This window comes from Podarcis tiliguerta (genome assembly GCF_965153285.1).
Source record: "Podarcis tiliguerta genome assembly, chromosome: 2".
In the NCBI taxonomy this organism is placed as follows: Eukaryota; Metazoa; Chordata; class Lepidosauria; order Squamata; family Lacertidae; genus Podarcis; species Podarcis tiliguerta.
This window is the reverse complement of record NC_139535.1, coordinates 21104223-21126601: the sequence shown is the minus strand read 5'-3', so window position 1 is coordinate 21126601 and position 22379 is coordinate 21104223. Positions and strand designations below refer to the sequence as shown.

General features: G+C 43.5%; 1 protein-coding gene across 6 annotated transcripts in view; it reads right to left on the bottom strand.

Annotated features, from left to right (window-relative positions):
* Nucleotides 1–22379, bottom strand: part of PXK (PX domain containing serine/threonine kinase like) — a 49262-nt gene that overhangs the window by 9824 nt on the left and 17059 nt on the right. For all 6 annotated transcript variants that reach the window (XM_083425657.1, XM_083425658.1, XM_083425659.1 and 3 more), the window contains exons 4-16: nucleotides 19146–19332; nucleotides 15877–15954; nucleotides 14142–14215; nucleotides 12006–12080; nucleotides 9826–9930; nucleotides 9029–9130; nucleotides 6675–6836; nucleotides 5313–5430; nucleotides 5107–5185; nucleotides 4412–4460; nucleotides 4128–4205; nucleotides 3829–3915; nucleotides 2034–2103 (exon numbers count right to left, since the gene is read on the bottom strand). In XM_083425657.1, coding sequence (XP_083281783.1) covers nucleotides 2034–2103; nucleotides 3829–3915; nucleotides 4128–4205; nucleotides 4412–4460; nucleotides 5107–5185; nucleotides 5313–5430; nucleotides 6675–6836; nucleotides 9029–9130; nucleotides 9826–9930; nucleotides 12006–12080; nucleotides 14142–14215; nucleotides 15877–15954; nucleotides 19146–19332 — 1264 coding nt within the window. The remainder of the gene's footprint in view (nucleotides 1–2033; nucleotides 2104–3828; nucleotides 3916–4127; nucleotides 4206–4411; nucleotides 4461–5106; nucleotides 5186–5312; nucleotides 5431–6674; nucleotides 6837–9028; nucleotides 9131–9825; nucleotides 9931–12005; nucleotides 12081–14141; nucleotides 14216–15876; nucleotides 15955–19145; nucleotides 19333–22379) is intronic.

Genomic DNA, 22379 nt, shown 5'->3' with positions numbered 1-22379 from the left:
ATGCTGAATGCAAAGACGCATTCAACATGATAGAGTTTGGCCCTGTAGCTAAGCTGAGGAACTAGGCAGAATATGAGTGCATGGGATGGAAACAAGGCCAGGGTGTTCTGTGGTGGGTCACGCCATGCAGTTTGCAGCAGGGAAGGGCAAACCCTGCACAATTTCACTACTCTATCTGTTTCAGAGAGACTAATTACCGTATTTTTTGCTCTCTAAGACTCACTCTTTCCCTCCTAAAAAGTAAATGTGTGTGCGTCCTTTGGAGCGAATGCAGGCTGCGCAGCTATCCCAGAAGCCAGAACAGCAAGAGGGATTGCTGCTATCACTGCACACCAAAAACTAGGTGCATCTTATGGTCTGGTGCGTCTTATAGAGCGAAAAATATGGTATATCTTTCGGAGCACTGATCAACTAGTGCAAACTTGCCTGGAGGTGGATTAAAATTCCAGCAAGAAACTTTACCAACTGTACTCTTAGCTAAACACAAGGGGATTTGCAGGTGGGTTTTGCCAGGTCAGCGGATGTTGTCGTCACCTGGTCATGAACAAGACTGAACACCATGAAAAAGTTCTGGGAAGTAATGAATTACTAAATCCTTGAGGGCCAAACTAGGGGATATATGAGAGTTGGACAAAAAGTCTCCCAGTGCTGGGTTTGAGAGAGAGAAATGCAGCAGACAGCAGTGGCCATGGATCAGATCAGAGTGTGTCTGTGTGCATTTAACTCTTGTTCCACAGGCCTATTGTCTGATCAAACCCCTGCTTCTTCTCCACACACTGGGAAGAAGACACAAGGCCAATTTCATTCTGAAGAACAGCCCACTGGGGAGCACGGTCTACCTCCTAGCCACTGCTCGGATCAAATCCACAGCCTCCCATTGCTCAATTTCAGGGTTGCCTGTTTTAAAGCAACCAACCCCAATGGGTTTCTTCATGTATCCTCTGTGCACAATCTAATTTGGGCCGCTAAGTGCTGCAGAGCAACACACATCTCTCCATGTGGCGAGGCTATTGATAAGCCATGCTTCCAAAATCTCCCTTGGTGAAATCTGATTTATTACGAGGTCTGCAGAAGTATGCAGAACCTTCTATTAATTTTATTCTGTGCTCTATATATTCGTTCTTTATTCTTTAAGTCTCGTCTGGATGTTGCTGTGTTTGAAAACTTAATAAACACATCTCTCTCTTTTAAAAAAATTAAAATGCTCTGCTTAGAATGGTGTATCAAGGGCCTATCGCCCTTCTCATGCAGGCAGCTTCCCTTCCCTTCCTGGTGAATCAATTCTAGAAGCAGAAGGGAAATATTGGTGAATTCACGCTGAGATGATGTGCTTTCTCCAGCTTCTGGTCTCAGCGTAGGTTCACCATAAGGAAACAGTTGCTGCCACAAAGAGTTGCCACAGCCAGGGCAAGGGTGTGCCAACCCAAGGGTGTGCCAATCTTTGTGCACGTATGGAAAATGGCTTAACAAGGAGATAATTGTACATACACTTCATTAGACTCCGTGGGGAAAAATCCAGTGCCTCATATGTCACAACAAGGCTCCTATCTTGGTGTAATTCATGGGTAGGCAAACTAAGGCCCGGGGACCGGATGCGGCCCAATCATCTTCTAAATCTGGCCCCCGGTCAGGAATCCGCGTGTTTTTACATGAGTAGAACATGTCATTTTATTTAAAATGCATCTCTGGGTTATTTGTGGGGCCTGCCTGGTGTTTTTACATGAGTTGTAGTAGTAATAATAATAATTTATTATTTATACCCCGCCCATCTGGCTGGGTTTCCCCAGCCACTCTGGGCGGCTTCCAACAAAATATTAAAATACAATAGTCTGTTAAACATTAAAAGCTTCCCTAAACAGGGCTGCCTTCAGATGTCTTCTAAAATGCATCTCTGGGTTATTTGTGGGGCATAGCAATTCGTTCATTTTTATTTATTTTTTCCAAAATATAGTATGGCCCCCCACAAGGTCTGAGGGACAGTGGACTGGCCCCCTGCTGAAAATGTTTGCTGACCCCTGGGTGTAGTTAGTTACCTGAATTGTTAGAGTTGCTGTATTTCATCGTTTGTTCCTCTCCACTCTCAAAGGACGAACGTTTAGACTTCTGCAGGCACAAAAAGGAAGAGATTCAACAGTTCACAAGTGGTTAGCTGATTGCAGTTTCACAACTCTTTTTCCTAGTTCCAAACAGGCCTCCACATTTCACATGCATTAATCCCATGAGAATTAGCATGGCAACTGCATGACAGGCAGCAGCGCTGGTGGACAAATCTTAACTGCAGGAGCCAAGAGCATTTACGCAGAGCGCCCAAATCCTCACCAATTACCACCTTTCGGAATACTGCAGGTACAGCTTCAGTGCACAGTGGCAACTGGAGCCTACTACTATCGTTGAAACATGACAACAGTTTCAAAAGGCAGTGTTGAGACCTGGAACTGGGCATGTTTAGCCTGGAGAAGAGGAGGTTAAGGGGTGATAGCCATGTTCAAATATATAAAAGGATGTCACATAGAGGAGGGAGAAAGGTTGTTTTCTGCTGCTCCAGAGAAGCGGACATGGAGCAATGGATCCAAACTACAAGAAGATTCCACCTAAACATTAGGAAGAACTTCCTGACAGTAAGAGCTGTTCGACAGTGGAATTTGCTGCCAAGGAGTGTGGTGGAGTCTCCTTCTTTGGAGGTCTTTAAGCAGAGGCTTGACAACCATATGTCAGGAGTGCTCTGATGGTGTTTCCTGCTTGGCAGGGGGTTGGACTCGATGGCCCTTGTGGTCTCTTCCAACTCTATGATTCTATGATTCTATGAACTGGAATCTTCCCCTCTCGTTGCGTTAGCTGGGACCATTCTTCTGACTGCCTCAACATGCTGACGGAGGAGAACAACGTCCTTTAAATGAGCGGAACCTTCCCCTCACCAGTTTAGATTTTTGCCCATGAGAAACTACCTCGAGAAGCAATGACTATTTGGCTTAGAAATGTGCCATCGCAGTTGTGGACAGGATGTAGACTGAACCAGTAGTGTAGTCCTTTGTGCAAGGTAGATTTCAGCCTGTGTTTGTCTTCCGCCAGACAGTCACATTCTGAACTTTTGAGGGTAGGGTGCACATCAAAGTCTTTTGACATAGACCCATCTCCACAAGCACCCATACAGAGTTGGTACAGATCTACCACAAGTTACCACATTGTGAGGTAGTGTACAAAATGCTAGACTTGGGTCAGGAACAGCTGGGTTGAAATCCCCTTAGCCAGGAAGTTTCAGTACAGTGGTACCTCAGGTTACATACGCTTCAGGTTACAGACTCCGCTAACCCAGAAATAGTGCTTCAGGATAAGAACAGAAATCATGCTCCGGCGGTGCAGCGACAGCAGGAGGCCCCTTTAACTGAAGTGATGCTTCAGGTTAAGAACAGTTTCAGGTTAAGAAAGGACCTCTGGAACGAATTAAGTACTTAACCCGAGGTACCACTGTATAGCTAAAACTTCTTATTCTAGTTCTAGCTTCTCTCACAGAGTTGATGCAAGTACAGAAATGGAATGATCCCAAGACACTATGTTCTTAGGCAGAAGAGAGAGATATAAATGAGATAAACAACAATGTGTTAGGCAGCTATCCATCCCTGTTTTAAAAGATTATTAATAAATACAACTATTTTCCCATTATATTTACTAATAAAGTTTTTAAACAGGGATGAACAGCTGTCTAACATATTGCTGCTCCTCTCATTTGTATCCTGTTATATACAGTTTGAAATGGGATGGTCGCATATACACTATTTACCCATTCTGAGAGAACTATTATTATTAATCTTAGATCCCAGTGCTGCTTACTTTTCGTGCTAAGATCTTCCTCTTTTTTTTCTCTTCCTCTGAACCATAATGAGATTGGGCTCTCGTCAGTCTTCTGTGCTGATGAATCTTTTAACGAAAGAAGAAAAGGACTTAGGGGGCAAAGCGGATTACAAATGTTTACCAATTCAAAAACCATTTCCCCATTAGATGTTGTTGTAATTGTTCTCTCTGCTTTATATACATTATAAAATGAAACAATGATAAAAATATTTACCCAAAATAATAATAATAACTAGCAGTATTTGTCTGAGAAACCATCAGCACTAATGGAAACTTACCTGTTTCTGTTCTTCTACTAGTCTTTTCTCTATGCATTCTTTGGCAGTCTTCAATGCTTCTTTTAATTTAGTGGGGATCTGATAAGCAAAAAGAAAAAGGCCCACAGCTTGGTGACAGAGACTAATATTTCTAACATGACATTCATGCAGATATTCTCTAAAAGTATGTCGGGCTTAGGGGGAGGGAGAGTTAGCAATGTGTCGAGGACTGAAAAATTGGGAAGGGACGGTTAGATAAAATACACGATTAAAAGCAAATTGACATCAATGTAATTCAACTGTACCTTAAACTGTGTTTTTTCTGAATTTGTTAAAAGGACATCACTGAATAACCTGAAATAAAAAACAAACAGAAAATGCACATTCAAAAGCCAGCCAGAAAGCACCATCCTACCTAACTGCTGGATTTTTTTATTTTGCACTTGGACTTATAGGAACTGCAGCTAAATGGGTTAAGCTCCATATGGCACGGTAGATATGGGTGAAGCAGCTCCTTTCAACTCAAGTCTTCAGCAGCTTAGCGGAAACTAGTACAACTAGGTAAGGAGCTGCTTTGCAAAAATAGCTTGCCATGCAATGACTAAACCATGAGACTTCAATTCCAAGGAGCCAGCCTTAGTTGTGATATAGGCGACAGCAGCCTCCTACACAGTGTTGCTCAGAAATTCTACGAAATGAAAAAAATAGTGCAGTTTTTAAAATAGTGGTCAAAACCAGTGCCATTTCAAAAGGTTCAGTCCACCACCCTGACTCAAAAAGGCGTCCAGCTGTATAGACAAAAACCAGATAGACAAAACCTGCTCTGTGATCCCAGGAACCACCACACAAAATGTGGTGATGGCATCCAAACGCACAGCGAACAAAGCAACTTTCAAAAACATACAGCGGATGTTCAAACATGTGCTTCCATGACCAAGTGAGTCACTCGAAGCCAGTTAGGAGTGACAAGCCTGTACAGGGTGAACAAATCGGGACTTACGGCATTTGTAAGAGCCGGGAGACTGTTGGCATGCCGTTCTTCATGGCTTCAGGAGAAATAATGGATTCCAGTACAGTTACTGAAGGGGTGAGAAATACAGAAGTTAAGTTGAAGGTGAGAAATGTAGAAAGCTCACGAAAGAAATGCAAACAACCCAAGTTTCCGCTTGAACTAGGCTGAAATGTTGCTTTGAGCAGTTCACTCACCTACAGATGCGGATGGTGCGGGGGGAAAGCTGTCCACTGGAACAGAGTCTGGGGGTCTCCCGTAGGTCATTTCGTACAGTAAGTGACCAAAGCAATGCACATCGACACTTTCTAAAGTCTGCGAAAAGAAATGGGAGGGAGAGACAGCTTGCTAAAATATCAATGTGATTGGCATCAGTGATCTTGTGCTTGTAACAAATGTTTACTCCCTGCGTGTACTTGCTGCAAAATGAATAACAGCCAAGGGCAAGCATGAATTACATTAATTAAGGTTACACACTTACCTGGGATTCTGTCCCATTGAACGCAACAGGACTTACTTCTCAGCAGGCATGGGTTAAGATCGAGCCACAGGAGGATTAGCAAGTTTAGGGAACTGTGATTTGGGACAGACCCAAAACAGCCTCTCTGCTGACTGCTTATATTGCAAGCTCACGTCTCGAGCAAACTCAAAACAACTAGGTAACAATTTTTGAAAGCAGCAAGATCCAACTTGTTCTACAAGGTATTTTCAGGACTACCAATATGGCAGAGATCCCATCAGATAAGTGATGTTAAGTTTGACATTATAATAGAGAGAGGAGCTTTTCCAAGTGATAAAACAAGACTCCACCCCCTCCAGGATAATCCATCGGTACTCTACTCACATGTTTACAGCACCAGTACTACAATACAGTCATACCTTGGTTTTCAAATGCCTTGGGACGTGAATGTTTTGGCTCCCAAACAATCGAAAACTGGACATGATTGTTCCAGTTTCTGAATGTTCTCTGGAACCCGAACATCCGACGTGACTTCCGCGATATCCGATTGGCTGCAGGAGCTTCCTGCAGCCAATCGGAAGCAGCGCCTTGGTTTCCGAACGATTTGGAAGTCAAACGGATTTCCGGAACGGATTCCATTCGACTTCCAAGGTACCACTGTATGTGGTATTCACAAATGCCCTTCTTTGGTGAAAAGACACTAGCAAAGGAGTAGCAACTGTACATTCATTGTGCAATATAATATTTATCTGAAAAAGCCAACTACATACTGCAAGGTTTCGGCATTTCAGAGTTGGCTTATCGTTCCTCCCTCTAGGAAAACAAAACCAGAACAAGTCAGGGGTTTCTCCCTTCTGGTTTTTGGTGCCACCCTCCAATTCTCCTCCTCTTTCTTCCAAAAAAGAGATAAGTGTTAACTAGTTCTTGTAACAAAACCAAAAAAACACACTGCTGTGTTTCCAAACATCCTTTAAACATCTTTCTATTAAGCTTCTCTCGTAGCATTACTGAATAGCTTTTCTTTTTAAATAAAACAACTATTGCAACGTATGACATCTATAACGGATTCCCACGCACAAAGATGCTTGCCTCGACGTACATTAATTTTGCGGAACTGTGTGAAGTAGGACCGGTAGAAGGAGGGGAGCCCCAGCAGCGAATTCTCCAGATCCAGTAACCTGCATGTGTCCCCGTCCATCATGACATTGGAAGCATGGAGGTGGCCATACGGAAATCCTTTTTCGTGCAAAAACTTTAAGACCTGGGAGACCAAGCACACAGATGTTTCAGTTTGAGGAAATTAATTCCCTTGCCAAGATCTATTAAATGCCTGTCCAAGGATGTATCCCACACCCTCCCACACATCCCAAAGGGCATTAATTGGGGGCTTTCGTTCTGTGATGGGTACAAGCCCTATTCACACTTCCCCTGCCCAACACCTTTGATGCTTCTGTTAATACTATCCAGTAGCCCTTCCTCTCCCCTTTCAGATGCTACATCTCAATTTCTTCCCATTCTGTCAATAATTTGCTTAAATACCGTCCCTCCCTTCTCAAGCCACCTCAAACTCACAAGTTGCACACCTGCATTTTGTGGGGTGTGATCCACGGGTAGCAGTCACGTACAACATTCCCTGTAATGCTGGAGTGGACATGCAAGGGAATGTTTGGTCCAGCCAGTTGAAACATCCTGTTCCTCCTGGCCTGGAGCATCCTTCCTCTTGCATGTGACCAGAGGTAGGCATGACCTTACCTGTCCAGGTAACAAAAGGACGAGTCACGAAGTTCCCACCCCCTTTTTTCTCTTTCTCCTTTAGGCTGCTTCCAGCTAGGACTGCTCTGTTGGCTTGCAGCCAACAGCAGCGCAGGGACTTTCCCCCATATGGGGTAAATCCACATGTTGCTATTTGAAAGTTTAAGTCTTTAAGTCTGCCTTCAGGATTGATACTGTGTACTGCCTGAATGTGAGTAAACTTACTTTTTGTTGACTAAGAATAGGATTGTGGTGTCTTTATTCTTTTAAGAGGGATTCAAGGGAACTTACCAGGAACGTACAATTCAATCTGTGGCAGATTGAATGGCATAATAGTAAGAGGTTCTAACGAGCCTGCAACCAGCTTTCTGCTGTGCGCGAAAAGGGGAATGTAACTCTGCTACATAAGGAACTTGCTAGCGCACGTTAGGAAGGATATGAATCAACAATATATCCTCTCCTGCCAACCTGAACATTCCCACACATTTTGCATTTTTGGCCACGTACTGCATCTAGCACACTTCCAATGATCTTAGGCACTGGTTTCCAATCAGTGTGCCGTGAATGATGGTCAGAGGAGGAGGAGGAGTTTGGATTTGATATCCAGCTTTATGACTACCCGAAGGAGTCTCAAAGCGGCTAACATTCTCCTTTCCCTTCCTCCCCCACAACAAACACTCTGTGAGGTGAGTGAGGCTGAGAGACTTCAGAGAAGTGTGACTAGCCCAAGGTCACCCAGCAGCTGCATGTGGAGGAGCGGGGAAGCGAACCCAGTCCACCAGATTACGAGTCTACCGCTCTTAACCACTACACCACACTGGCCCTCTTTCCTTCCTTCCCTCCTCTGATGCCCTCTTGCGTCTCTGCCTCCCCAAGGCTTCCACAACTGTTTGTTGCAGCTGCCCTGGCTACAAGCTCCCCAGGAGAATGGTGCCTCTGGGGCTGGCCAGGGGGTGCTGGTCACGAGGAGCTGAGATGGCCTTAGAGTAAGCAAGCAAGTGGATGAGGGAGCGCAGCTAGCCAGTCTGCCAACCCTTGCCGTTGGGAATGGACAGACAAGTCCCAGGCCCCTGTGGGGCAGTGTGAGGAGGCATCTCTCTTTGGGGTGGGCAGATCAGAGACCAGGGATGATAGCAGCAGTTGCCCGGAGGACTCCCAAGGAGAGGAGGCTGAGGGAACACCTCACAAGGGAGGGTGTCTGAAAAAGGGTGAGAGGCTGCCAGCTCTGCAGGCAAGGGGGGACATAACAGGGCTCCTGAATGAGCCCCACAGGGTGACACAGAAAGAATGTAGTTGGTCAAGGGAGTCGTGGACTCAAAACAGCCGAAAGCCGTTGATCTTAGGCATGTATTGAGGGACTGCTTCTTTCAAAACAGATTGGCTTCCACATGGCAAAAAATAGGTCCCTTTCCCAGGTAAGGTGTGCTTTGCACTTGTACCCTAGGAACATTTTACAGGAACAAAATGCAAGCAAGGCTACAGTCTCCTCTACCTGTATGCATACAGTCATACCTCACCCATTTTCCTCTGGAAAATTCATTCGGATTTTGCATTCCAATGTGGCATTTCTAGCACACATGGAAAAACATTCACAGCTGAACTGGGTTTCAGATACACTTTTTGTTACTGTTTAGAACTTCAAGTGGATTGTCTGCCTTAACAGCAAATCTATTTTAGACAATTTTTTTAAAAATCCCGTACCTCTAGAATTTGTCTGCCAAACGTTTTAATTTGCTGAAGTTCAAGACCCTGAATTTTCTTCGGGTTGCAGTACTTCTTCAGAAATGGATCTTTTGGCTTCGCCTGTAATAATCGTAACAGCAATTTTGTTTTTAATCCCAAACATCACAGAAGTTATCACATCAGCGCAAGACATTTCAATTCTTAAAAAGTTTTTTTTCCTTGCGTGCACTAAGAAAATATTAGGGCAGGTCCCTGATTAAAGAAATCTTTATTAATCACATGAGTTGCAGTCTATGGGTTGTGTCCAATGATAGTCCTGCTAAGTCCTGCTAAGAGTAGACCTAATGAAATTAATGGACATAACCAACTTGGGTGCATCATTTAAATGGATCCACTCTCGAGTAGAACTTGAGTTGGATACAATCCTAAGTAATCACATTTGCATGTGAGTAAAACAATAGTTCTGAAGCAAGGCATCGTTTTCCTTGATTTTAGATGCAGGTCTTATAGCAGGCAACATCTTAGAAGAGGAACACCCCACCCACCTTGTGTGTGAGAAAGAAAAGTTGAAAATGCCAAAAATGCCTCTTAGATTGGTGCTTATAAGAACTTCATTAAAAAGAATATATACACCATACTATGTTGTAAAAATCTGCTGCCCAGTTATTAGGGATATATATATAGCATGCAAGCAAAATGGTTCTTTATATTTATTCAATGTTGCAGACCTAAAAAATACGCTCTGCAAATACACCAAGTCCACGTTACTTATGTACCTTGAAAACATTACGCCCCGAGAGCATACTTAACCCTACCTTATATATCAGGTCTTTGAGTGTTCCTTTTTCGCTGAAGGGTCTTATTACCAGTGCAGAAGATTCATTGGCCATTGCAAAAGTGACTTTGTAAATATAGGGATGCTGTTTTTTTAAAAAAGGGAGAGAACACATTTAAGTTTTCAAACATTCTGATCCGAACTCCCACCAAGTTCAATGTGCAAGTACAGTCTTCACAGTGATCTAAACCAGTGACGGGGAATATGGAGTCCTTTCAACCTCATGGTTAAGAACATCTGGAAGGCACCAAGTTAGGGAAAGGGATGATTAAGATGACAATCCGAACGGGGCTTTACTCAGCCAGTCTGTCGCTCGATAAAACACCCCTGTTTTTGTTGAACATTCATTGTACCAAACATGACTCACTCCTTCACATGACCAAGTTCCAGGCACAACCTGCACACGGTAATTCAAGAAGATTGTTGCATGGTCAGTTTTCCCCCCAGTATGCAGCAAACACCAAAGCCTGCTCAAAAGAGTGAGAGATGTCCCGGCAAAAACACTGCTGTGTGTTCTAGAGAAATTTGTGCATGGCCAATTGCTCACATTTAAAGGATTAGCATTTCCCAGCAGAGACCTTTACTATAGTTTAAATTTTGAAAATGACAATCAGGTTTTTTTGTGGCAACTCTGAAATGTGTTTGCTTACAGGAATAAACCAAACGACACTCTCAGGAGCTTCTATTGCATTGTAAATAAGTATCTAATGCCTAAAGCGATAAAAGAGAAGGGCATACAAGGTCACTATTGCACATGGTGTTTGGGATGAAACCATGAGGGTCGTTCATTTGTTTGCACAAATTAGCTCACAAATAAACTTGTTTTGTTCCTGCAGAGCTTATGGTTGCACACCTCATTTTACCCAATCCACACAGTTAAAATCCCCATTAACACAGTGGGGCTTGCTTTTGAATAAGCATGCACAAGTCTTCAATGCAGCTTTTTTTAATGGCTACTAGCCAAGATGGCTATGTTTCACCTTAACTGCTGAAAGGCAGAATTGCCACTTGCTGGGGATCCCAAACGGGGAGAGCAATGAACTTCTACTGCCTCCCGCTTCCTCCCCTCTCTCTTCCGAATTCTCTTTTCCCTCAACCCCTTATTGCCTATAAAAGAAACGTCTCACTCTCCGAATATGATGGAGTTTACAACTTGAAAACAGAGACTCTATATGTTCTACTGCAGGCTTCCTCAGCCCTCCAGATGTTTTTGGCCTACAACTCCCATGATCCCTAGCTTGCAGGACCAGTGGTCAGGGATGATGGGAATTGTAGTCTCAAAACATCTGGAGGGCCGAGGTGGAGGAAGCCTGTTCTACAGTTACCCAAGAAAATATTACAATAAAAACATATTTTAAAAACAAAACGCAAGAAACAAAACCTGCAATAAAATGTACCGTATTTTTCGCTCTATAGGACGCACCGGACAATAGGACGCACCTTGTTTTAGAGGGGGGAAAACAAGAAAAAAAAAATCTCCCCCTCTCTGCCCAGCACCCCTTCAGCGAAGCGGCAGGAGGTGTTGCGCAGAGAGGGGGAGAATTTTCCCCCTTTTGTTTTCCCCCTCTAAAACAAGGTGCCCTTCAGGCGGCTACCTTGGAAGTCTGGAGAGCGAGAGGGGTCGGTGTGCACCGACCCCTCTCGCTCTCCAGGCTTCAGGTTCCTTTCAACCTGCTCTTTGGGGCTGGCGGGGGGAAGCCCACCACCAGCCCCAAAGAGCAGGTCGGGGAGAAGCGGAAAGGTGCGCAGCGGAGAGGCTGCTGCCATAGTCGTGCGTCACCTCTCCAGCCGGGAGAGGGTCGCGGGGCTATGGCTTCTTCGCTCCATAGGACGCACACACATTTCCCCTTCATTTTTGAAGGGGAAAAAGTGTGTCCTATAGAGCGAAAAATACGGTATTTCTTTTATTTACTTAACAAAAAGAGAACGCTCAAAATAAACTCCTAGCCGGCTGTGACAGGGAGATTCACTGCTAATGAAAAGCACTTTAAACGCCCATCCAGTTTAAGAACGATGCATGGGTGGTAGGTAGCCCAAGGGCCAGGCTTTGAAATCAAGATGGGATACGGTCACCTCTGTGCACTACTGACTTTTGTGAAGTTTTGTGTTGGACCAAGGAAAGTATGTGGATTAAAAGTAACAATTAAAGAAACTACTCACAGAACAAGAAGAAAGAAGTTTCATAGCGCACTGAAGATCTTTGTCAGACAGGTACTTGTCAGGGCCCAGGTCAGCCTAGAAATACAATGACTACGTTACTCAAAATGACAATAAAACAAACAAAACACCACACGCTGATTAAAAGAACAGGCACACACTGTAATTGGAGCACCACAATGGCAGCCAACACAGTACCCTCCAGATGTCATTGGACTTCCAACTCCTATGAACTCTAACCAGCAGGGATAAAGGTAAAGGACCCCTGACAGTTAAGTCCAGTCACGGACGACTCTGGGGTTGCAGCGCTCATCTCGCTTTACTGGCTGAGGGAGCTGACGTTTGTCCACAGACAGTTTTATATATATATATATATATATAAATTTTATTCAGTTTACAAATAAAACAAATTGATACAGTTCATACAATTTTTAACATCCAATCTCTTTTTTTTACTTCCCTCAACTTGGCTGGTACTCCTTCCCTTCTTAATTTCTTACACATTTCTGAAATCTCACCTATTATTATTTATAAATTAAATCTTATTTCACTCAAATTCTAACATTTCATTTTTACAGAGCTTCATTAAAGCTTACAAGCGTTATTTGTTTTTCACTTAAGTTATGCATATATTGTCCACGGTTAGTTTTTTCGGTTCATGTGGCCAGCATGACTAAGTTGCTTCTGGCGAACCAGAGCAGCGCACGGAAACGCTGTTTACCTTCCCGCCAGAGCGGTACCTATTTATCTACTTGCACTTTTTGGCGTGCTTTTAAACTGCTAAGTTGTCAGGAGCTGGGACTGAGCAACGGGAGCTCACCCCGCCACGGGGATTCGAACCGCCGACCTTCCGATTGGCAAGCCCTAGGCTCAAGGGTTTAGACCACAGTGCCACCTGCATCCCTACATAAGCATCCTCACTGGTTCCAAAAGTGGAGCCACTTCTCTTGACGAGCCCATGCAATGTGAAACCACCAGCCCCACAAAAAATAGCAATGGCACTGGCAGCATTCAGGGTCAGAACTGCTCTGCAAGGTTGTTGGGGGGTTTTTTTAGGGGGGGGGTTATTTTTGCTAAAATCAGCGAGCCAGCTTCATCCATCATGGCCTATCGACAGCACCTGCCCTGCCCTGCCCTCCACTCCACCCCAGTGGCCCAGCCAGTGCCAGATTTAAGTATAAGCTAAACAAGCTATAGCTTAGGGCCCCACTCTCTTGGGGGCCCCCAAAAAAAATTAAAGGGGGGGAAAAGCTGGATGTACATTTAGAAAATATAAGATAAAAACAAATAAAATAAAGCCTACATACAGCAACAGTGTTTTGTGTTGTGTAGGCTCCTATGATATAAGAAATGGGCCCCGCATGCTAGCCTGCTCCCTAAAATATCACTGGTTTGCTCATTCCCCCCCCCTTTTTTATCAAGTTTTTCTTGATTTACAAAAGTGTGTGCAATGTTTCTCGTATTATTATTTTTTTCCATGTAACATTTTTACAAATCAGTTTCATTTGTTGAGACATTGGGAAGAAAAGGGGGAAAGAGGGGGAGGGGGGTAAGATGGGTGGGGGTGGGGGTCGGGTGGCGATGTTTCTATTTTACTTAATATATGTAGGGTTTGATGTGCAGGTTCTCTGCTGTTTGCTTGTGTTCCTTTGGGGGTGAGAGAGGTTGGGGTTGGCCTAGGGTGTGGGTGTTCATTTGTGGTTGGCTGCAGTGGACTTTGTTTTCATATGTGAGTGCGGTGGGTGGGTGTCATCTTGGCTTCTGTGCTGAATAACTGCTTCCATGATTCAAAGTCTTACAAGGCTGCTTGAGCCATTGATGGACATTCCAGGCAAAAGGCCAGAGCGGAAAGAAATCTCTGTATTAACCCTATAAGATTTGTTTTGCTGTCCCCCGGAGGCTGGCGGGCTGTGTGAGTCGCAGATTGCATGAGTCTTGGTAGAGATCTCTGCTGGGGTCTCATGCTGGTTGTCTGCTCTAGCCCAGTTTACGTCGTGATACTCCTACAGATTCACAGCATCTTCGCTACAGACAAAGTGGGCAGTTACTAAAAACTGCATTATGTATAAGTGCGGTGAAAAATGAAGAAATCCAACCCGCTTGGAAGAGATGACAGAACTCCCCAAAAGTGAAACTTGCCCAGCTCAACGCTAGCCGCTCCTTTGGTTGATTTTTAATCTTCATTAAGAAATATTTCTTCCGTATCCTCCACCCTGAAAAAGAAAACGGCCACATGATTAGAAGAAGAAGAGTTTGGATTTGATATCCCGCCTTTCACTCCCTTTAAGGAGTCTCAAAGCGGCTAACATTTTCCTTTCCCTTCCTCCCCCACAACAAACACTCTGTGAGGTGAGTGGGGCTGAGAGACTTCAAGGAAGTGTGACTGGCCCAAGGTCACCCAGCAGCTGCATGTGGAGGAGCAGAGACGCGAACCCGGTTCCCCAGATTACAAGACTACTGCTCTCAACCACTACACCACACTGGCTCACACCAATAGTTTGACTGAAGTTGCCAAATTAGGGTTTTCATTTTCTACACAAGCCACCTTCAGATAAGCAGATTGGCCAGGCGTGCACCCAACATGACCCCAATTCTCCTGCAGCAATTCTGCATTTTCTATAAACACCAATTAGTTTGGAAAGTCTGTTCCAATACGACCTCATTGTTTCACTGTCTCAAATGAAAAGGAAAGGGACTTTTCACTATCAACTGTACAAATGCACTATTGCATTAAATTGTGTGGACGTGGGTGGTCCTTAAAAATTAATATTTTGATTACTTGTGTTACGGGCTGATTCATGACTGTTCTCCCCAGCGCTTTTGGGGGGGGGGCTTCTGCCCATTTATTGTATTTTTTCCCCCCGATTTGAAAAAAATGTGATTTTCTTGAGTACCCCTAAACATTTTATTTAAAGAAAAAAAGCACTGGTTCTCGCTAAATAGTCTGACGTGGGACACGCCTATGTATAAACTCACTTCCACCTCTCAAAAGCCACTTGTGGAAACTATCTTTCAAGCCTTACTTTCCTTGTCTACAACAGAAAACACAGAGAACCGGAAGTTTACATGAAACAAACTTTCTAATTCATTTTCAAGTTTTAAATGTCAATATAGAGGTGTGTGCATGGAATGTGCATTTGAATAAAATTTAAGCATAACAGAGGGAGGGGGAGAGTCTGTCTCTTGAAAAGGGCCTCAAACTGTAGCAGTGTTCTGACACACAGCGGTAAATGTCTGGTAAACAGGGGGAACCAATCCAGAAACACATCAGGGTCCACAGTTTGATCCATAGCTGTCAACTTTTCCCTTTTCTTGCGAGGAATCCTATTAGGAATAAGGGAATTTCCCTTTAAAAAAGGGAATCGTTGACAGCTATGGTTTGATCATCATCGCCAACTTAATATATGACACAAGTATTAAACGGTCGAGGCTTATTGGTCAAGGTGACTTGGCACATGAAAAGGGCCCAGATTCAGTCTCTGCCATTACCACTTAAAAGGCTGGAAAAAGCTTTCATGGAAGGCTAAACTAGAGGAGGACTAAATTAGCAACTGCATGATTATTATTTTTTAAGTAAACAGAAGGCAGAGGAGGGCAATCTGGATCAAACTAGGAGGGAAGGGTAGAGGAATTTAACCCTGCCCTCTGCCCCTTGTTTACATTGCAAATAATGTTTTTTCCACTAGTGCAATCGGACCACGGCAGAGAACAAAATCCCTCTGCGTTCCTGATATTTGCATGAAGGTATCATGTCTAGGTATCATGTCTGCTGCTGCCTCTATTCAGAGGACACTCAATTGGGTTGGATAAGCCGACAGCACATTTCTGTAGTTTGTGGCGCAATCGCTTTACCTAGCGAGCAAAAAACTCTTACCGATATCCTTTAGAGGTTCCACCACTTCCCACTTTGGCTCTGACCGAAAGAACATTGAAACGTGCTGTAAGGCAATCTCTGCAAAGAGAATTTTGGGTGGCCGTTAGGTACACATATTAACAAGTGTCAGTGGTGAAGCTGTTACCTTATAACGTTTCACACAAGAGAGCGAAACCCTCTCCTCAGAGGGTTCTTTTCCACTCTGGTTCAACTTAAATGCACACACTTCCTGGGATTTTATTTAAAATCAGAGTACAGTGGTGCCACGCAAGACGAATGCCTCGCAAGACGGAAAACCCACAAGACGAAAGGGTTTTCCGTTTTCAGAGGCGCTTCGCAAGACGAATTTCCCTATGGGCTTGCTTCGCAAGACGAAAATGTCTTGCGATTCTTGAGGTTTTTTTCCGCTCCCTAACCCCTTTTTCTAAAGCGCTAAACTGCTAATAGCCTTTTAGCAGCTAATCCGCTAATCCCTTAAGCCTTTAATAGCCGTTAATAGCCCTTAAACTGCTAATAGCGCTAATCCGCTAATGGGCTTGCTTCGCAAGACGAAAAAACCGCAAGACGAAGAGACTCGCGGAACGGATTCTTTTCGTCTTGCGAGGCACCACTGTACTAGGCACCACAAAGTAAATATTTTATATGGGTATAACAGGTGACAACCCCACCACCAAAAAGAGGCTGTTGGTAGGCTTCCATGAGGGCAAAACTCAACAAAGACTAAAACACTCTACTTAAGAAGAGGCATCCCTAGATCAGGAGTGAGGAACCTGTGGTCCTCTAGCTACTGTTGGACTACAACTCCCATCAGTCCCAGAGAGAATGGATGATTGACAGGGATGGTGGGAGCTGGAGTTCAATAATATCTGGAGACTCACAGGTTCCCCATCCCTGCCCTAGATAAAATAATTTTTCTCTCAAGGTAGCCTGGTGTTGAAATCAGGAACGGCAATCCTAATCGTCAACATCTAACAACCCTGGTAGCTTTCCGTGTGAGGCCCTCTCAGAGGTCCAGAGAGGCCTAGATCATTTCAGGCTTTTAAGGTCCTTAGCCGCAACAACAACAACATGACATATGGAAATAAAATAAGACACCAAAATACTAGAACAGATAGATTTTAAATATTCATAAATGTTAATAAAACCTTTTTCAAGTAACAACAACAAAAAAGTGTTTTTTTGTCACATCTTTTTTTGCTTAAATTTGCAGGTCTAAACAACATGTGTGTGTCTGATGCTCACAAAAACAAGTTGCGAAACTTATCAAATGCCCCAAAGTCAACAAGTTTCTAAATCTGAGGCTCTGGCCAAATAACCCTACCCTTCTTGACTGGCCCTTGTCTGAAAAAAGGACACAAGCATCTGTATAATGTGTGGAATCAGATGTGCTGGATAAAAAAAAAATATTTGACCTCTGAAGTAAGAGTCAACCAAGGATGCTATAATCTCTTTAGAAGTCTCTCTCATCTACAAGGACATTGTTCAGCCTACAAAAAGGATATTCTCTGTCATTTGTCTGGAATATTTGCTATTCATTACATTTCCTTTCGTGCACATGCACAAAATGGCCATGTGCCTAGTTTACAGTTTTCTATGAAGACAAATATTCTGTGAATCAGCACGGAAGGCTGCATCACAGTAGGCAGCGAGAAGCCGAGGAAATCAAAAGTTAAAAACAACATTCCGTTCTCACGTTGCCCCACTGTGCTCAGGTGTTTCATCTCTAAGGATGAAAGAAGTGCGCAGTGGGAGATGAGGCCTTGAACTGTGAAATGTTTAAGCAGAACAGCCTAACAAGGACACGGCAGCTACTGCAGCAGGCATGTCCATGAGCTGGTGGGCTGAAGAAAGAACAGGACGCTTTTCAGTTCCTTAGTTTAGATTTGAAATGTTTGGGGGTCTCTTGCTGTAGTCCTAATATTCCCTCAGATAAATAAGAGGGGGGGGGGAGCTGTGAAAGTCTGGCTAATTAATCATGAAATGCAAAATACTACCCATACCCAAAGCCTGCTTACACCCACAGAAGATGGGCAAATCTTGGGCAGAAGAGTTGCAGAGACAGGACTCCCAATAACACTTAGAAGACAATTTGCCGGTGAAGTTTCTCAGTGTTGCAGAAGGCCCTTTTTTGCTGAAGAAAACAATGTCCTGGTTCACATATCATTACGATAAACCATGTTTCATGTTGTCCAAACCAGGGTTCATAGTTTATTCCTCTCCTAACAAACGACAGGCAGTAGCCAAACCGATGACACAAGAAGCCAAAAGTTGTGGTTTTGAATATGCTTTAGATGAACAGCCACTTGTTGTGTCATCCCTACATGGAACAACTGTGGTAAATCTGTTCTCTAGTTGGTGGAAATAAGCCAGCTTCAAACCATAGTATATATGCAGCAGTATTATCCTCTTCCTCCTCCTCCTCCTCCTCCTCCTCACCATCTCTTTTTTGATGCAAATGGTTGATCTGCTTCAATGGCCTATTGAACGCTCTGGTCCTAGGTGTGCAAGACTCTTATACAATGGCTTCATGAAGGACCTATAACCATTGGTTCAGCTGCTCCAGTGTCAAAATACAGACTTGTAAAACGATCAGCTAAAGTGCTATGGTCCAATAGGGGCTGAAATCCAGGGCAACCATGTGCTAAATAAATACTGAATTGTACTAACATTATGGGGTTGTTGTTGTTGTTTACAGAGCTCCTCACTTTAAAGCCACTTTTCTTTTTAAAACAGAGAGCTGCAGGTATAAATGCTTTTGCTTTGAACTGCTCATCACTTCCTCCAGGAAATACATCAAAACTATATTGCCAGGCTGTTGACATGCACCACTTTCAAGTTCCCAGTCTCCTGAATTCAAAGGATGTCTCAAGTATTCTGAGGCTGCAATCCTGCACTCAGCTTTAAACACTTTTACAAGGCAATCCGATGCGTGTCTACTAAATAAGTACCAGCCTTAAGAAGAGAATTTCAGTGTCCCAAGCTTGGGACCCCTAGACTGCAGTCCATGACAGTAAGTTCAGCTTCCCTACATCCGTATTATCCCCTCCTCTCTTCGACAAGGATACACAGATTTCAGTCGGAAGACAACTGTTTCAAGCCCTTGCACCATTTTGGAAGGAGGATAACTCCTTAGGAGCTATAGTGGGCAATGTGGATTGATCCTCCAACCCCAAAAAAGAAGAAGGGTGAAGGTCCTCCTGCCTTAACTGTTGGGCTGAAGGACTTTCCAATGAAAACAAGCAAAGAAATTTCCAAAATAGCCTACTTACCAGTGTAGTTTACAGAGTAATTGTTTGGATCCAAAAATTTCTTGACCGATTCACAGTTGGACAGAATGTGATTGGAAGTAATTGCATTGAGATAGTTCTGGAGTCCTTTCTGTCTTTCAGCTATGAATTCACGATCCATATTTCCAATCAACTTTTTGGGAGGAAGAGGTAGACTGAGAGCAGATATCTTCAAAAACAAAAGTTGCAGAAGAGGTACAGTGTAAGAGAACTGCAGTAGTTACTATAAAAATTCCATTAAGCAGTCGGTTTCCATTCAATTAAACGGCCTCATGTACTTCCCTTCCCCCAGAGGAGCGACAGAGACTTTCACTTCTATATTTGATTAACCACTGCTTAGGGCTAGGTATGAACCCTAATCTTGGCTATACTTGGTTGAAACACGTCAGCTTCATAACCCATTGTTTGAAGTTGGCTTGTTTAATGCAAACCATAATTCAGATTAACCAGGGTTTATTGAGCTCAGATGAAATGCTGGTCAAAAACAGAAGCAAAAGCCCTTTTTTCTCCAAGAATTGCCAGAGGAGAAGAAGGGAAAGAAGATCTCCCTTCGTGGTATGCTATAGTGAGCGATGCTTTTATCATGACATTCAAACACAACCGCTGACATGTAACTGAAATTTGGTCATTAACAAACCCAAACCAGAGGGAATTAAGCAATCCTGAGTATGTACCCAGAAATACCTGAGTATGTACCCAGATTAGTTAATAATAATAAATAATAAATTTTATTTATACCCCGCCCTCCCCGGCCAGAGCCGGGCTCAAGGCGGCTAACACCAGTAAAATTACAGTAAAAACATAATAGGGGGGGGCAATTTAAAATACAGGTTAAAATGCAATTTGAAATGCAGCCTCATTTTAAAAGCAGCCCATAGATCAAAACCATAAGGGGAGGGGAAACAGAACGGTCAGACTGAGTCCAAACCAAAGGCCAGGCGGAACAGCTCTGTCTTGCAGGCCCTGCAGAAAGATGTCAAGTCCCGCAGGGCCCTAGTCTCTTGTGACAGAGCTTTCCACCAAGTCGGGGCCAGTACTGAAAAGGCCCTGGCCCTAGTTGAGACCAATCTAACCACCTTGCGACCTGGGACCTCCAAAATGTTATTCCTAAATACACTAAAAGGCCTGGTTTGGATGTCAAAGTACAGTTAAAAACAAACCATGGTTTGATGCGAATGAGCAGCCCACTTGTGCAAGCTGTTGAAACGTTCTTGCTCTGCTCGTCCCATGCTCGTACTGCTGCAGGACTGCAGAGAAACAAGCCAAATTCTGGCTTGCCATGATGTCTGAACCCAGGTTTATGGCTTCTTGCATACAAACACACCACAAGCAGTAAGCCGAGCACAGACCTTGGCTACCTGCTCCAACCGCCTGACACAACCACCACCAGGATTCAAAATATAGTTTTGTGTGTGTGTGTGTGTGTGTGTGTGTGTGTGTGTACATATAGAAAGCTTTTCAGTCTCAATAACGCCAAAGAAGTGTAGAACAGTCTACAACAGCCTTTCTGAACCTGTGGGTCCCCAGATGTTGTTGAACTACAACTCCCATCACCCCTAGCTAGCAAGGCCAGAGCTCAGGGATGAAGGGAGTTGTAGTCCAACAACATCTGGGGACCCACAGGTTGAGAACCACTGGTCTACCAATATCCATAAATAAGCACAACAAGATAAAATATCAGCATCTCAAACATAATGGCAAACAGACAACAGCAGTGGCTGGAACAATTAAATTCTCCTAGAATGGCTGAAAAAAAGAGGACAGGTTTCACCACCTGCTGTTTCGTAGTCCTTTGCTACTAGGAGTTTGAACCACGTCCAGCAAAAGAAATGCCACACCACAAGATGACCCAACACACAGAAGTCAGTGATTCTGATTAAAGCTTTATAATAATCCACTAGCCAAAGAAAGTACAGTTTTAAGACTGACAGCATGGTATTTCAATGGCAAAACCTTTCTCGGGAAACAGAGAGAGGATGGACTGCGAGAGTCGTCATTTCATTTTGCAACGGAAATTACAAAACGTCTTCCTGGCCTGAACGGAATTGGATTCTTGCTCTTCGTGCAAAAAGCAAAGGGTCAAAGATCCGGCAATTCCCGGGGCAAACAAGAAGTGCGAAGGTCAGAATGCACTGCTACCTATCTATGCCATCCCAATGCTGCGCAATATGTAGGAATAACTTCACTGCCTGCATAAATGACAGTGGCAACATTTACAATGTCAGGGCTAATAATTATAATGGAGTGGAAGTATCTCAGATGCTTAAAAAAAAAAGTTCTCTCCAAGATGAACATAATTCAAAATTTTGTATAGGACACCTAAGCAGAATCAGCATCAAGTTTAAGCTGCTGGGGAGTGCAAGGTGTTGGGGGGGGGCCCTAAACGGTTGCCCAAGTGGTTCCCCCTTATTTTTTGTTTGTTTAAACTTGTTTTTTTCATGTGCTGTTTTTCGAAGAATTATCAGTCCATACGGAGGAAACAGGAAGGAAGGTTCACAACATTAGTAAGTACCACAGAATTGCTTCTTCCTTCCCCAGAAAAACTTTTGCTGAGCTCATTCACTTCTCAGCCAGTGATTTACTATCAACATCCTGCTGAACTGACACATATATTACAGTCTGCTTTGCAATGAAGACTTTGCCTTGTCAAACAGATTTTTTTCCTTTTTTTTTAATCTACTGCCATTACTGTTTTAACCAGTGGTTAAATTGCTGGTTTTATCTTCTTTTGTGTTTTATAGGACTGAGCCACGCTGTATTTTATCTTGTTCGTTGTTATAACTGCCTTGAGCCACAGTGTGTCAAAAGACAGGATATGAATGTAAATAAAGCGATCCTTGAATTTGAAAATGCCCAGTGCTGATCTTTAAAACCACCCTGGAGACAGAAGTACTTTTGAAATACAAACCATCTCTTCACATCAGTATGGGGGGGGGATCAATATTTTTTATATATATGAAATCCATTTAAAGGACTTAAAATGAATGGACTTCTCTCCAATCGTCTATTGCACTATTTGGTACACCACACACAGAGAACAGGCACAAGGTAGTCATTGTAGTTCTACTGGCTTGTTTTGTTGGAATCATCAGGGTAGGACTTTGCAGAATGAAGACTACCCCCAAACATAGAACAGCTGGCTTACTACGTTTTGAAGCAATGTAAAATAATACTTAATTTCCCCCTAAAGGAGGAGGGCCCGATAAGATCATTATG